General features: G+C 34.5%; 3 protein-coding genes across 3 annotated transcripts in view; 2 read left to right on the forward strand and 1 right to left on the reverse strand.

The window, feature by feature from the left end:
- Positions 1–1497: 1497 nt before the first annotated feature.
- Positions 1498–3097, forward strand: LOC140808031 (protein FAR1-RELATED SEQUENCE 5-like). The gene has a single exon (XM_073165027.1). It carries the CDS (start codon positions 1641–1643, stop codon positions 2790–2792), a length of 1152 nt encoding a protein of 383 aa, XP_073021128.1. The 5' UTR covers positions 1498–1640; the 3' UTR covers positions 2793–3097.
- LOC140806739 (protein FAR1-RELATED SEQUENCE 5-like) lies at positions 2831–4070 on the forward strand. The gene is made up of 3 exons (XM_073163279.1): positions 2831–3801; positions 3877–3941; positions 4027–4070. The coding sequence occupies exons 1-3, from the start codon at positions 2831–2833 to the stop codon at positions 4068–4070; spliced, it is 1080 nt and encodes a 359-aa protein (XP_073019380.1).
- Positions 4071–13382: 9312 nt separating this feature from the next.
- LOC140807001 (uncharacterized) overlaps positions 13383–14461 on the reverse strand; it is a 31964-nt gene continuing 30885 nt past the window's right edge. Inside the window, exons 28-31 of the mRNA XM_073163632.1 lie at positions 14302–14370; positions 14055–14198; positions 13757–13814; positions 13383–13578 (exon numbers count right to left, since the gene is read on the reverse strand). Of these exons, the coding sequence (XP_073019733.1) occupies positions 13541–13578; positions 13757–13814; positions 14055–14198; positions 14302–14370 (309 nt within the window). The 3' untranslated portion in view covers positions 13383–13540. The remainder of the gene's footprint in view (positions 13579–13756; positions 13815–14054; positions 14199–14301; positions 14371–14461) is intronic.

Consider the following 14461-nt stretch of genomic DNA (forward strand, 5'->3'; position numbering starts at 1 on the left):
TTAATTTCTCAATTTTTTGACTTACCAAAAATGTTAGAACTAACCTAAATCGAGATTCACGCCGATTGAATGTAGAAGTCAGCTTATTCAATACTTTAGCATGATTTCATGCATGTTCTGTGTGGCACACCCACAAATTTTCGTAATAAATACATATATTAAATTTATATTTCTTTCACACATTTTTTAAATAACTCCAATTTTATATTTAATTAATGAATGTTTGAATAGGATAAAAAAATTATTGATATAGTTAATATATTTAATGATGAAAGTATAAAAAATACTAAATATTGAAATTATGTTATATATTTGAAAATTATGAACAAATGAATGTTTAAATATTTAAGACGAAGGAAATAACATGATATGAAACAATAAGGATTAAAACATCAAACAAAGTGAATATAAATTAATGTGAATTAAATACAAGACAAAGCTAACACTCATTAAAATTTTTAAAAATTCTGAATCTCATTTAGTAAACATTTCCTTTGTGTTTAAATTTTTTTTAAAAAAATTATAACATTGAAATAGAATTATACCACCGGAGAAATAATGTCGGTTAAACTTGGAAAAAAAAACAACCTTCTTTTGATTATATTCAAATACACATTTGTTGGATTAAGAAATTTTATATTTTCGTGTTAAAAAATAATTAAATTGAACTGGTCTAGTTGAACAAAACTGATACGATTACAACTGAAATAGTTCTTATCAGTTTATCAATTTTTTTCCTTTCAGTTTACCCATATTCATTTTACTTATTTAGCAGAATCGGTTTGAACCAACAGACAAAATTGATCGCAACAGTGTATGATACAAAGCAGATCGTAACAGTGTACGACTGTAAGAAATATGTTGATATGGACTAAAAAACAAGACAACAAACACTTTTCTTTGGAAAAAAATCTTATTTCAGGAACTATATATATATATATATATATATATATATATATATATATATATATATATATATATATATATATATATATATATGAGGGATGATACCCTGCACCCTTGGGTGCAGGGTATCCGTGGGCGACAGTGAGCTGTCGCCCACGTGTGCATTTTTTTTAAAAAAAATTGTAACCGGAATTAGCGACGGTTTTGTTACAAACCGTCGCTAAATGACAATATTAAATAATTGTAACCGGACATAGCGACGGTTTTTAACAAACCGTCGCTAAATGTCTAATTTTTAACCGGGCATAGCGACGGTTTTTTACAAACCGTCGCTAAATGTCTACTTTCTAAAAAAAATAACCGGACATAGCGACGGTTTATTTAAAACCGTCGCTAAATGTCTACTTTTTTAAAAAAAAAGGACATAGCGACGGTTTATTACAAACCGTCGCTAAATGTCTAATTTTTTATACAAAACCAGTCCAACCTAGCGCCCCACACAGAAAAGTAAACTATTTCACCCAAATCTCGTGCGCCTCAAAACCTAGCGCCCACAACACACAATTAATTTTTTTTCCAAATCTCGTGCGCGTCAAATCCCAAGGTAACTCGATGTTGTTCGAAAATTTCTCACTTTCGGTAGAATTTGTGCGTGAATGCTCCTAACTTTCTCACTTTTTCGGTAGAATTTCAATATCTAAGCAAAATTAATTTTGTTCATTTCATATTGTAGAATGGAAGAAAACGGCGGCGATGAACTGTCGTACATTCCCCAAGTTGGAGACAATCAAAAGCCAGAAATAGGTATGAAATTCGAATCTTTAGAGGAGGCGTTTTCGTTCTACAACCAATACGCACGAGAATCTGGTTTTAGTGCGAGAATGAGCAATAGCAAAAAAAGTAAGAAAACAAATGAAGTTATCTGGAAAAAATTTGTATGCTTTAAAGAAGGACATACAGATGCAATAAGATGGAGTAAACAATCAAAAAGTGATGAACCAGTAAAGGAAAGAGCTCGTGGTGAGATTAGAACTGGATGTAAGTCAAAGATTTCAGTTGTGAAGGAACAAACTGGTGTAGGTTGGGTTGTTAGTACCTTCGTAGAAATTCATAATCATCCACTATCAACTCCTTCAAAGGTGCATTTGTTACGCTCACATCGTACTGTTTCTGCAGCAAAGAAAGCACTAACTCAACAGTTTGCTGAAGCGAATGTACCTACTTGTCAACAAATGCGATTGTTTGAAATAGAGTCTGGAGGGCCTGAACATGTAGGTTGCACGGAAAGAGATATAAGAAACTACGAGAAAACGCTTAGGGATGAGCACAAGGGTATTGATGCCGAAACATTGATTGATTTCTTTCTGTCTGAGAAAGACAAGAGTTCAACTTTCTTTTTTGATTACGAGACAGATTCAGAAAATAGATTTATTCGTTGTTTTTGGGCGGATCCTGTGTCACGGAGGGCATACACTGCATTTGGTGATGTAGTGGTGTTTGATACAACATATAACACCAACAAATATGGGATGATTTTTGCACCATTTGTAGGAGTTAATCATCATCATCAAACCATTGTTTTCGGTTGTGGATTTTTGAGTGATGAGAAAACTGATTCATTTGTTTGGTTGCTTAATAAGTTTCTAGAAGCCATGCCTAAAGGAGCACCAAACTTGATCATAACTGACCAGGATCCTGCTATGACGAAAGCCATTGGTGAAGTTTTCCCTAAAACAATTCATCGATATTGTTTGTGGCACATTCTAAACAAATTCCCAGATAAATTGAACCCGACGACTTTTCGTGACCACTATCAAAGCATAAAAATGTCATTGTACATTCTACGACTTCTATTGAATTTGAGAGATCATGGGAAGAGGTTATGAATTGTGCTGACTTGGTAGAAAATGATTGGCTGTCATTGATGTATGAGTTGCGACATAAGTGGGTGCCGGCATATTTCAACCATGTATTTTCTGCTGGAATGTCAAGTAGCCAGAGGTCTGAAAGTTCACATTCATTTTTCAAGAAGTACGTATGTAGCAATAACTCGTTGATGGATTTCGTAATTCGTTTCAATAAAGCACTTCGACACCAAAGACACAATGAGTTAGTTGCCGATCATACTGATTTGAACGAGCGGCCGAAGGTTGAATCGAACTGGCCAATGGAATTGCAAATGGTGAATGTATACACGAAAAACAAATGGTTGGAGTTTCAAAATGAAATTAGTCTGAGTCATGGTTATTATGTGCAACAAGCATCTATTGAAATTGAGTTTGTGGTTTACAATATCATTAATTTTCAAGGTTCTTCTTCTGCCAAACATAGGCTGCTTACGCATGACATACAAAGAGACGATATATCATGTAGTTGCATGAAATTTCAATTTGAGGGTATTCCGTGCAGGCATATGTTAGCATTTTTTCGTATCAACCAAGTTTTTCACTTACCTGATCAGTATATACTCAAACGGTGGACAAAAGATGCAAAGATTGGCGTACATTACACTATGGCTGTGCAAAATGTGGTTGACGATCCAGAAAAGTGTTTGATGTCTAGACATATGAGGCTATCTTGTAAAGCCTCAGCTTTAATTGATGTTGCATCTTTCAGTGATGAGGGGACAAACTTTTTGACTGAGCAGTTTGATTTTATTGATAGCAAAATGAAGGAGATGAATATTAATAGAACATTACGCAGTGGAATTCAAAGTAGGAGAAGCTTGGATGGAGCCATTGGTATCATTGATCTTTCTGAAATTAGAACAAAAGGACGTGGGAAGAGACTAAAATCATCGAAGGAGAAGTCAACATCAAGGGACAGACAGTGTCGTGGATGCGGGCGTCGAGGCGTGTCACATGACAAACGTAACTGTCCAAATTTGAAAGACGGGTATGTATTGATTAATTTTTTGAGAAGTTAATAATTTCTTTAATATTACTACAGATGACAAAGTTCATTTATCAGGTCAACCGTAAAAAATGATAACACTGATGAGAACTCATATGAAGAAGATTTTGGCTCAATACATGGTAACTCAAATACATAAAATATTTTATGCATTTAAATTTTGTTTATTTCATAATTTTTTTGTAATCATCGTGTACATAATTGCAGGTAGTACAAACATGTGGACAACTGGAATGAGCTTTGATGACTGAAATTAATCTGTATGAAGTTATGTTTTTGGTGCTGATGCTTGTACGGTATTAACTTTTGATTACGTATTACCGGGGTATGCCCCGAGTAGTTGTATATTGTGTTTGTGGAGGATCGTTGTTGTGATTGTGCCTGGTTGGCATTGTTTCGTATTGGATGTTTGTTGATGGTTTTGATTTAGTCGTTTTGGTTATTTTATATTTTTCCGGTATGCCCTATTTACGGGGAGGTCATGTCGAAATTTCTATTGAGCAAAGAATTTTGTATTGCATTGTTTCTGTTGTAAAAAATACCAACATGTCTTACGTCTTACACATTTACCAATATGTAAAAAATGAGAAAAACTTGATAATGTATTTTTCAGTTAAACAAAGGTAACAACTTCCAACAACATATTTAATCATGGTCACTAAATTGTAGAGATTTCAAATTCTGGTTGGAAGGGATTCGTCTAAAAAATTAGTCATTTAGCGACGGTTTGTAAAAACCGTCGCTATGTCCGGTTATTTTTTTAAATATTAGACATTTAGCGACGGTTTGTACTAAACCGTCGTTCTGTCCGGTTATTTTTTTAAACAGTAGACATTTAGCGACGGTTTTTTGTAAACCGTCGCTATGTCCGGTTATTTTTTTTAGAAAGTAGACATTTAGCGACGGGTTTTAAAAAAACCGTCGCTATATCCGGTTATTTTTTTTCAAAATTAGACATTTAGCGACGGTTTGTTAAAAACCGTCGCTATGCCCGGTTACAATTATTTAATATTGTCATTTAGCGACGGTTTGTAACAAAACCGTCGCTAATTCCGGTTACAATTTTTTTTTTTAAAAAAATGCAAACGTGGGCGACAGCTCAGCTGTCGCCCACGGATACCCTGCACCCAAGGGTGCAGGGTATCATCCCTCTATATATATATATATATATATATATATATATATATATATATATATATATTCAGCTGAACGTATAAGTTTTGCAACTACTAAGAAAGATCAAGTATTCAAGCTTCCATCTGAACAAAACTCAATCATTCGAGCACACGTTCAAAAAGTATTATATCTGATCATTTAAGAATAATTAAATACTAAGATAGTACTGTAATTCATTACATTCTAATTCCATTTTGCATACTTTCTATTATCGGAAAATATATACTATGAGTTTCAGATTGACGGTGTTTAAGTCTAAACTGAACTGGATCTTGTAAATCACTTGTATAAGTTAAAGTCTTCTAGTATGAGCATTCCAAATGGAAGAAGGGATGACATAGGAGCTTGAGTCTCTGAACATCCAGAAATATACATGTGCATTTTCCACTTTCAATTTACTTAAACAACCTCGTTTGTGATTTTTTCTAATATGTCAGTTTGGCCTTTTTCACACTTATTTGTTGGCCAACTGATATCGACACTCGAGAATATTCATCCCAGCCAAATTAATCAGAAGAAGAAAAATTGTATTAAGTGTTTATTCAACAACCCCCTTTTAAACACTTCACTGGATCTTAGAAGTGGTATCAGAGCAAGATTATCTTGACTCTGAACATTTATATTCAAATTACTTCATTCAGCAAAATTCCGATGTTCATAAGGAATATTTTGATTATTGGAAGATAATAATGTATGTTCATTTAGCCGCTCAAAACGGTGATATGTAGTTTGTCACCACAAATGGACCAATGAGGATACTAAAAATAAATACAACTATAGTCATCACTGAAGATGCTCCTCAATTACTAGAAAAACCAAGGAACAAATGGACAAATGATGATAAGAAGAACGCAAATCTCGACAATGTAGCTAAAGATATTTTGTACAGAACTCTTGATAAAAACACATTCAGCAAAATCAAAATATGCAAAACTGCAAAAGAGATCTGGAAGAAACTGAAGATAATGAGCAGACCAAAGAAAACAAGCTTCATGTGGTCATACAGAAGCAGAAGCTTGACGATATTAAAATTAACTCTGGAGAATTTATGTCCGATTTTGACGAAAAAGTTAGTGGAATCATAATTGAACTCAATACACTTGAAAAAGTGCACAAAAATTGAGAAGTAATTATGAATGTGATGAGAGGACTTCCGAAAGAATGAGATGTCAAGAATAAAGCCATGCATGAATCTATATATTTAAGCAAAATGGAGCTCTATGACTTATTTGCAGACTTTAAAACTTATGAATTTTAATTACGGAAAGATGATCAATCTACATCCCAATTGACTAAGACGCTAACTGCTGTAAAATTAGAACCATCAGGTTCAAACGAAAAATTAGCTGAAAAATTAAACAGTGATGCTATATCACTATTCGTAAAGAAATTTGAGAAGTTTCTAAGAAAAAATCAAGGCAACTTTCATAACCCCAATCGAAGATCATATAAAAAGAGGGAGTCAACTAATTACTTCAATTCATGTTTTAACTGTGGCAAGAAAGAACGCCCTAAACCTAGAATGAATGACAGGAAGTCATCTGAAAAAGGTAAGAAATCATTTGACAGAAGGAGATCTAAGAAGAATCATGACCAAAAGGTGCTGATGGCCAAAGAAGGCAAGTAAAATGGTATCAGAAGACTCAAATAGTTTCAGTTAAGATGATGAAGTAAAGTGCTTAATGGCCAACGAAGCTAAGCTGGAATCTATCGGTGAACGGGTATTTGAATTTAGCTCAACTGATTTCTATTGTAGAAATTTTTCTCAATGCACTTTATCACATGGTCAATGAGTACCAAATTATTTCTCAGTCATTGAGAGAATTAAAGCAAAGCAAAGCAAACTAACTTGTCAGACAACAAGACTGAAACTGACTAGGAACAGTCTAGTGAAATCTTGAGTCTAAAAAGAAAAATTGCTAAACAAAAATTGAGAATGAGAGAATACAGGATGAGAACCAGAAGTTTAGATCTGAGAATAAAAAACTAACTAAGCTAGCTTTATCCTGTAATAAATCTGCAGTTACCTTAACTGAAATGCAAGACTTACATAAACCTGTTGGAGAGAAAACTGGTCTTGGTTTCAGTGTAATGACCTGAATCCTTGTTTTGAATGAAGTATTAATTAAGAGATAATTAATGAGTTGTTAATTAAGTATGATTAAGGGATTGATAATTTGGGATCAAGCTGTTGGGATCCACCGAATTTAAAAAAAGGATAAACCGATCTACTTCAGATTACCTTATCTCGGGAAATCTAACTAGACGAATGAGATTCTGACACGTGGCAGATAAGATTGGTTTAGATTTTCTGAAATAGTCCGGATGCAGCCTATAAATGGAAGCCGATTCTTTTGTTTCCTTCACCGCATTCTTCAGAGAGAGTTCCAGTATATCTTAGGTTTTCTAGCCAGTTTCTAGGGCATTTTTCGGGAAGTTTCAGAGCTAGTGTCGACTCGAGGAGGGCTCGGTGATCTGAGATTGAGACATCATCAGCGGGCTGACGACGGACGCAGGTATAATCTTAAAGCCTTAAATAGTGATTTAAGGATCATTAGGGAGAACTTGTAGCATGTTTGATCTGGTTTGATAGTGATTTCATTATGTTGGTATTGTCTAGGTTCAGAGCTTTCTGTCAGATTGTTTTAGTGAGGTACGTGATGTACTGACTGAGATATCCAAGCGTAGTATACACACTTATATGCTGCATATTTATCTGCTGCATAATACATGTTTTACTGCTTTGGCATATTATACATGACATATCATGTTGAGCCTGATATCTTTTGAGATATACCTCGTTTGTTGGGGCCGCTCAGCCTTATTCTGTATTGTGGACGATGGGGCATTGGGAGCTACAGTGTCCGACAGGACCCGCGGGCTCTGATGACCTGGACATTTTAGGTCCACGTCTTGATGATGAGTGTGGGAGCCAAAACATGCCTAGGGCAGATCAGAGACTACACACTCAGGCGCCTCTAGACTGAGCATGAGATTCTTGACTTGATCCTTGATATCCGAGCATATTGCATTTCGCATGCATTATATCAGTTTGTATACTCGTACATTCTCGTATTGGGCGATTCTCGCTCACGTCCTTGTTTTCATCTTGGGCACCCTATTCCACGGGGCAGGTCTTAGGTTGGACGGTTCGGACGACCAGGGCAGTGGCTAGAGCATTTGAGTTTCGGTGGTGATCCAGTGGAGGTTTTCTGTGGTTTATCGTTTTCTCGTTCAGGATTATGTTTTCGTTATGGTTGTATTAATATTTAAGACTGCTGTTATTGTTTTGTTTTCGTTTGCGTTGTAAGATGATTAAGTATTTTGTTTCCGCTGTTTAATTGTTGTTATTAAGTTTAATGTTGCATGTTTATTAGTCTGTTTAGTAGTGGCTCGGGTAAGGGCGCTACATTCAGCAACAAGGAAAGCATTCCCATGACAAGCACTCAACCAAAATTGAACAAATGCAAAGGAAAATATATTCACTTTGTAAAATCTAGTTTGCTACATGAACATCAAGAACTCATCCTTCAAGATGAAAAACTTGTTGAAAATCTGAGTAAAGGCAGAAAATTTGGTGTTGGATACGTACCTAAGAGTTTCAATGCTCAGCCAAGCTACAAGCTCAGCCAAACCAATTTGACAAGGCATAACTCAATGAAAGGCAAGTCTAACCGATACTTAATAGCAAGTCTACTCAGAAAAGATATAGGATGATCAATGAAGTTAAAAAGGGTAAAAAAAACATTTAGTCTCTACTGCACACAGAACATACCACACACATGCATATCACAACCTACTTGGAACACAATAAATGGTCGGTTAGTTAAACTGATTAGGTTTGGGTTCCACAAAAACTAATCATGTCTGGACCCCAAGTAAGTATGTGTACCAAAAGTTATTCGTAACTTGTGACTGCAGGGCATAATGAGTGAACTGGTCAAAAAGTCAATTTGGTACTTAGATTGTGGATGTTCAAGGTACATGAATGGTGAAGCTAAATTGCTATCAAAATTGAATTAATTTACTAGACCCAAGATTACATTTAGAGATGTTTTTCAAGGTAAAACTGTGGGTAAAGGTAAGCTTATCCATGATAATATTATCATTAAATATGTTACTTGTTAAAATCTTTAGTATAATTAATTAGCATAAGTCAGTTATGTGATCATGATTATTCTGTTGAGTTTAGTATGCATGGTTGTATTGTCAAAGATATTTGTGGCTGCATTATAATGACAGTTCACATGCGTGGAAAACGAAACACAACCGAATGAACCAGTTTGCTTCATCCTCTAACTTTTCAGGGAACTGTTTGTAGCACAAAATGTTAAATCATTTAAATTTCAAATTCATTGCAAATCTGGGCAAGAATGACATGGTTGCTGGTCTGTCCAAAACTAAATTCTCTAAAGATGAAGTTAGTTCAGCGTGTCAGTTTGGAAAGCAAGTTAGGTTATCCATTAAAAACAAAGGGTGTAACTCATCAGGAGGAATGAAATATACTCTAGTTATTATTGATGATTTGTCAATATTCACATGGGTTATCTTTTAAAATCAAAAGACCAAACTGCTACTCAACTGATCAAAATTTTCAAAAGACTTTTAAATGAAAAATCGAAAGGGATTGACAGAATGAGGTCCGATAAAGGAACTAAATTCATCAATCAAACTTTATCTCTATTTTTGGAAAATCACAGAATCATGCATGAGTTCTCAACAGCTAGAACACCTCAGGAAAATGGATTTGTTGAGATAAGGAATAGAACCCTTAAATAGGATGCTAGAAAAATGCTTGTTGATTCTGGAATTTCACAGAAATTTTGGGCTGAAGTAGTAAACACTGCATGCTATACTCAGAATAGATCAATTATTAACAAGAAACCGAACAAGACACCTATGAGATATGGTATGGCAAGCAACCTATGATATCATATTTCAAAACTTTTGGTAGCAAGTGTTTTATCCACAACAAATGTAAAAATAATCCGACTGGCTTTGATTCTAAGTCAGATGAGTGTATATGTCTTGACTTAGCCACTAAATATATCGTGTATTCAACAAAAAACTCTAAATGTGGAAAAATATGTGCATATTGTAGTTGATGAAACAGTGACGACTTATCAGTCAACTGATCCAACCAAAATTATCAACTGATTTGAATAAATCAATCTAGAAAATGAAAGTGAAGATGAAACAGTGACGACTAATAACTGCGAAATTCTCTTCGAGTCAACTGACAGTAGTCAAAAAAGAGTTCAAGACATCTTCCAAGACAAATGTCACCGAAGCCAAAATTGTTCAGTCTAAGGTTGTTAAGCCCAAACCTAAGAGGAAGTTAATCATACATCACAGTGATACTGAAACTACATTTTCTCCACTAATCAAGAAAGTCAGAACCACCAAAGACAAACCTATCTCAACGGCAGGCAAACTGACACCTTTTCTTATTGAAAAAAAGAAGAGCCACGAGATAATAGCTTAAAAAACTGATCTTTCATTGCCCCAAACTGATGTCAAGACAGCTACAACTGAGACAACTGACCAAGTAGATTCTGCTGAGCCCAAAGAAAATCTAACTCTGGTTGAAATAGTTGCCCCTCTTTAGACAAATGTTCCACCTACTATTCTACCAGCAGCTAGGCCCAAAGGCGTAATAATCAGGGATCCTTTTGAATATAATAAATCAGACCTAGACTTCTCATACACTTCTAAAGTGGCAGAAGGAAAAAGAAAAGAAAAGATGGAAGAAGCTGAGTTGTTCATACCCGTGCGTGTCGTCCAAACTCAGATTGACCTCTTGATGGATGAAGTAAATGAATATACTGAGACCAAGACTGAATTTTATTATGAATGGTATCAATTTCGAAAAGTCACCCTTGCAAGCAAATTAAAGAATAAAACGACGTTGAAGAAGTTTATAGCTCTTGAGAAAATAGTAATGAAAGCTATAAAATCTATGTTAATAAATCATGCATTGAAAAGGAGTGAATACTTTCTCAATCTCATGCGTATTAAGAAACTAACTCTGACCTATGAGGAGCTGAAGAAGAATTATGATCCAACATATCCCGCTTCCCACGATGATAAAGCTACATTCACACAATTGGATGTATATTTGATATCACTGCAAATGCAAGTCAAGTTCTGGGAGATAGACCAACAACTTTTCATTCCACTTGATACAAATAGTAAGAAATTATACAAAAAATCGACTGAGCTGACTCAAGAACAACTAGAAACCAAGGACCATCATTTTCCTCATCCAACTCAACTAAGAATGATGCTGCCTCAACTGAATTGTCACTCAGTTCAACCTCAGATGTACAGTTGCCAGCTAAATTGGTTGAGGAGACACCACTAATTGATGTTGATCAAATTGTGAATACAGTGGTTGACAATATCACAAAAATTGAATGTTCTGATGCTACTGTGATGACAACTGAAGAACCGTCATTGAGAAAATCAGCTCAAATTACTGACATTATAATTCCATAAACATTCTCCATCACTGAAACTCTAAAAATCCATCTTGCCCCGACTTCTTCAATCATTGAAGACTCAATTACCACAAAAAACCAGATAGAATCTCTAGCAATAAACTGAAGCTTCTCAAACGGATGAACAAGTTAGACATTGCTGAGCCAAGTAACCAACTGATCATATTCTCTTATCCAAAAGCTCGTGTCACTGCTGAATCACGAGAACTGGAGATAAGAGATGACTATTCTATGGACAACATCCTTTGCAATCTGAATGAAATCAATGCTCTTCTATCTCAGGCCAAGACATGTCAAAAACTGACTGACACTGATATTGAGAATCTCGTAAATTAATTGGCCAAGGATATTAAAAATTTATCGAAAGATGTTCAATCCTTGTTTATTCAAATAGATTCTATGAGAAAAAACTGTGCTTCAACGTCCCAACTATCCAATTATCATGATACTCTTTCTAGAAAAATGGACTTAGTTCAAGACAATCTCACATCAAAGATTGACTAGGTTCACATTCAGCTTTCCTCCAAGATCGACACTATGTCAACTGTGCATATTCTCAAACGATATATAGTTGTTCCTGATATTGACAAAAAGGGAGAATAAAATGCAAAAAAAAAAACAGAACTCTAGAAAATAGACAAGAGATAGTAGTTCATCAGATCTCGCTTATCAGTTTCGAAAAATTGCTCTCATTGATTTTATCAGTTTATATATTTTCTCATCAGTTTAAATAGCCTACACTGATGATTATCTTTATTTTGTCAAACACCAAAAAATGAGAAATTTTTGGATCGAGAAATTTTTGATTTTGGTGTTAATAAATAATTAAGATGAACTGGCCTAGTTGAACAAAACTGATACATTCCCAACTGAAATAGTTCTTATCAATTTATCAGTTTTCCTCATTTCAGTTTACCCACATTCAGTTTACCAAAATCAGTTTGAACCAACAAACAAAACTGATTGCGATATTATACGATAAAAAGCTTATCGCAACAGTGTACGATTGTCAGAAATATGTTGACATGGACTACAAAACAAGCAAACCGACACTTTTCTTTGGAAAAGAGATTTTATTTCAGGAACTATACATAGAGAAGAAATTCAGCCGGATACAAGTTGTGTAACTACTGAGAAAGATCAAGCATTCAAGGTTTCTTCTAAACAAAACTCAATCAGTCTAGCACATGTTCAAAAAATATTATATCTGATCATTTACGAATCATTAAGCGCTAAGATAGCATTGTAATTCATTACATTCAAATTGCAGTTTGCATATAGTCTTTTATCAACAGAGATATACTATGAGTTTCAGTTTGACGATGTTTAGGTCCAAACTGAGCTGGAATCTTGCAAATCACTTGTATAATACAATGTCATCTAGTGTGAGCCTTGCAAACAGAAAAAAGGATGACACAAGAACTTGAGTCTTTGATCATTCAGAAACATACATGTGCATTTTTTACTTTCAGTTTACTTAGACAACCTCATTTGTTATTTTTTCTAATCTATCAGTTTAGGCTTCTCCGCACTGATTTGTTTAACAGTCAACTAAAAATAGAAAATGATCCTTCTTTACCCCATCCTTTGATTTATCAACAGAAAATAGACAAGCGTGACTCAATAAAAGATTTCAATGAGCTTTTTGAAAACTTCATTGAATCTCAACCCCTCAAGGCTCCATTGTTCGAAATACTAATTCTAAAATGGTCCAGAAATGCAATAAATTTAGAAAATCTACACTTTCAAGAAAAAAATAATTACATAATTATTTTAAATAATTGATTTGAAACACAAAGAAAAATTTGACTGAAAACATTAAATTTGCATTTATGTTTCCAAATAAATTTAGAAGAGAAACATATGGATCAATTTTTCAGAAAAATTGAAGACATTTAAAATTATTACCGAAATTTAATTTATTAAACTATCCAGTGCTGAACGTTCAAAAATCAAGTCAAAATTATACAAATGGACTATAATTTATTAAAAAATGGAAATAATGAGAAATTAACCAGAAAAACTAGTGAATCTCAGCTCGACCTTTAGACTCGAAGAGAAGGTTCATCTTGGACTTGAGTTGCTGGCAAATAAATTGTAGAAAGCTATTATTAGATAATATGGGTAATTCTTTAATAATAAATTAACTATTTTTGCATGCATAACACAAGGAATTGAAACTGATATCAAATGCACAAACATCATTAATCAGTTTCATTATCTGTAATGAACTGCCGGAAAATGTGAAGTCGAATTTGTACCTCTTTCTTTGTCCGAACGATCATCTTGAGGTTTCATTGCGGGGAAAAGTATAACCTCCTACTCAAAAAAGTTCACATTGTGAATCTTCCGAAGAACATAATGGAAATAGTGCATTATAATCATACGTAAGGTTCAAATGCAGAAATCACAAAAAGAAACCTTGCCTAAGACAAACAATGGTTCAGAAGACACAATGTGCATCAACATCCATTATGTAATACACCGATAACATGGTGCAAATGGGGGAACCACACAACAAAATACCAATACTACACAAAAACAACAAATGCCACTAACTTTTATATTCTGCGAGTCCGTCAACAACATTGTTAATCGATCAACGCCCAATCCCCAACCCGCAGTTGGAGGTAATCCATACTCAAGAGCCCGCAAGAATGATTCATCCGAGACCATTGCTTCATCATCACCAGATTGTCGGTCCTAATTATACCACAAAAAATCAGTACATTATACCATAAATACACGCTAATAATTTGATCATTGTCAAGTTTACATAAGTTTAACACAATATTATTATAAAGACCTTTAGTTGGTTGGCAAAACGCTGGCGTTGAACAACTGGGTCATTCAACTCGGTGTATGAATTACAAACCTGTCCCATGGTAAACAGTCATAAATATAGGTGGGTGCGAGTCTACAGAGCATTGCCTACAGAAAAATGGGGAAAAAATAAAACAAAAAAA

This window comes from Primulina eburnea, chromosome 12 (genome assembly GCF_022965805.1).
Source record: "Primulina eburnea isolate SZY01 chromosome 12, ASM2296580v1, whole genome shotgun sequence".
NCBI classification, from domain to species: Eukaryota; Viridiplantae; Streptophyta; class Magnoliopsida; order Lamiales; family Gesneriaceae; genus Primulina; species Primulina eburnea.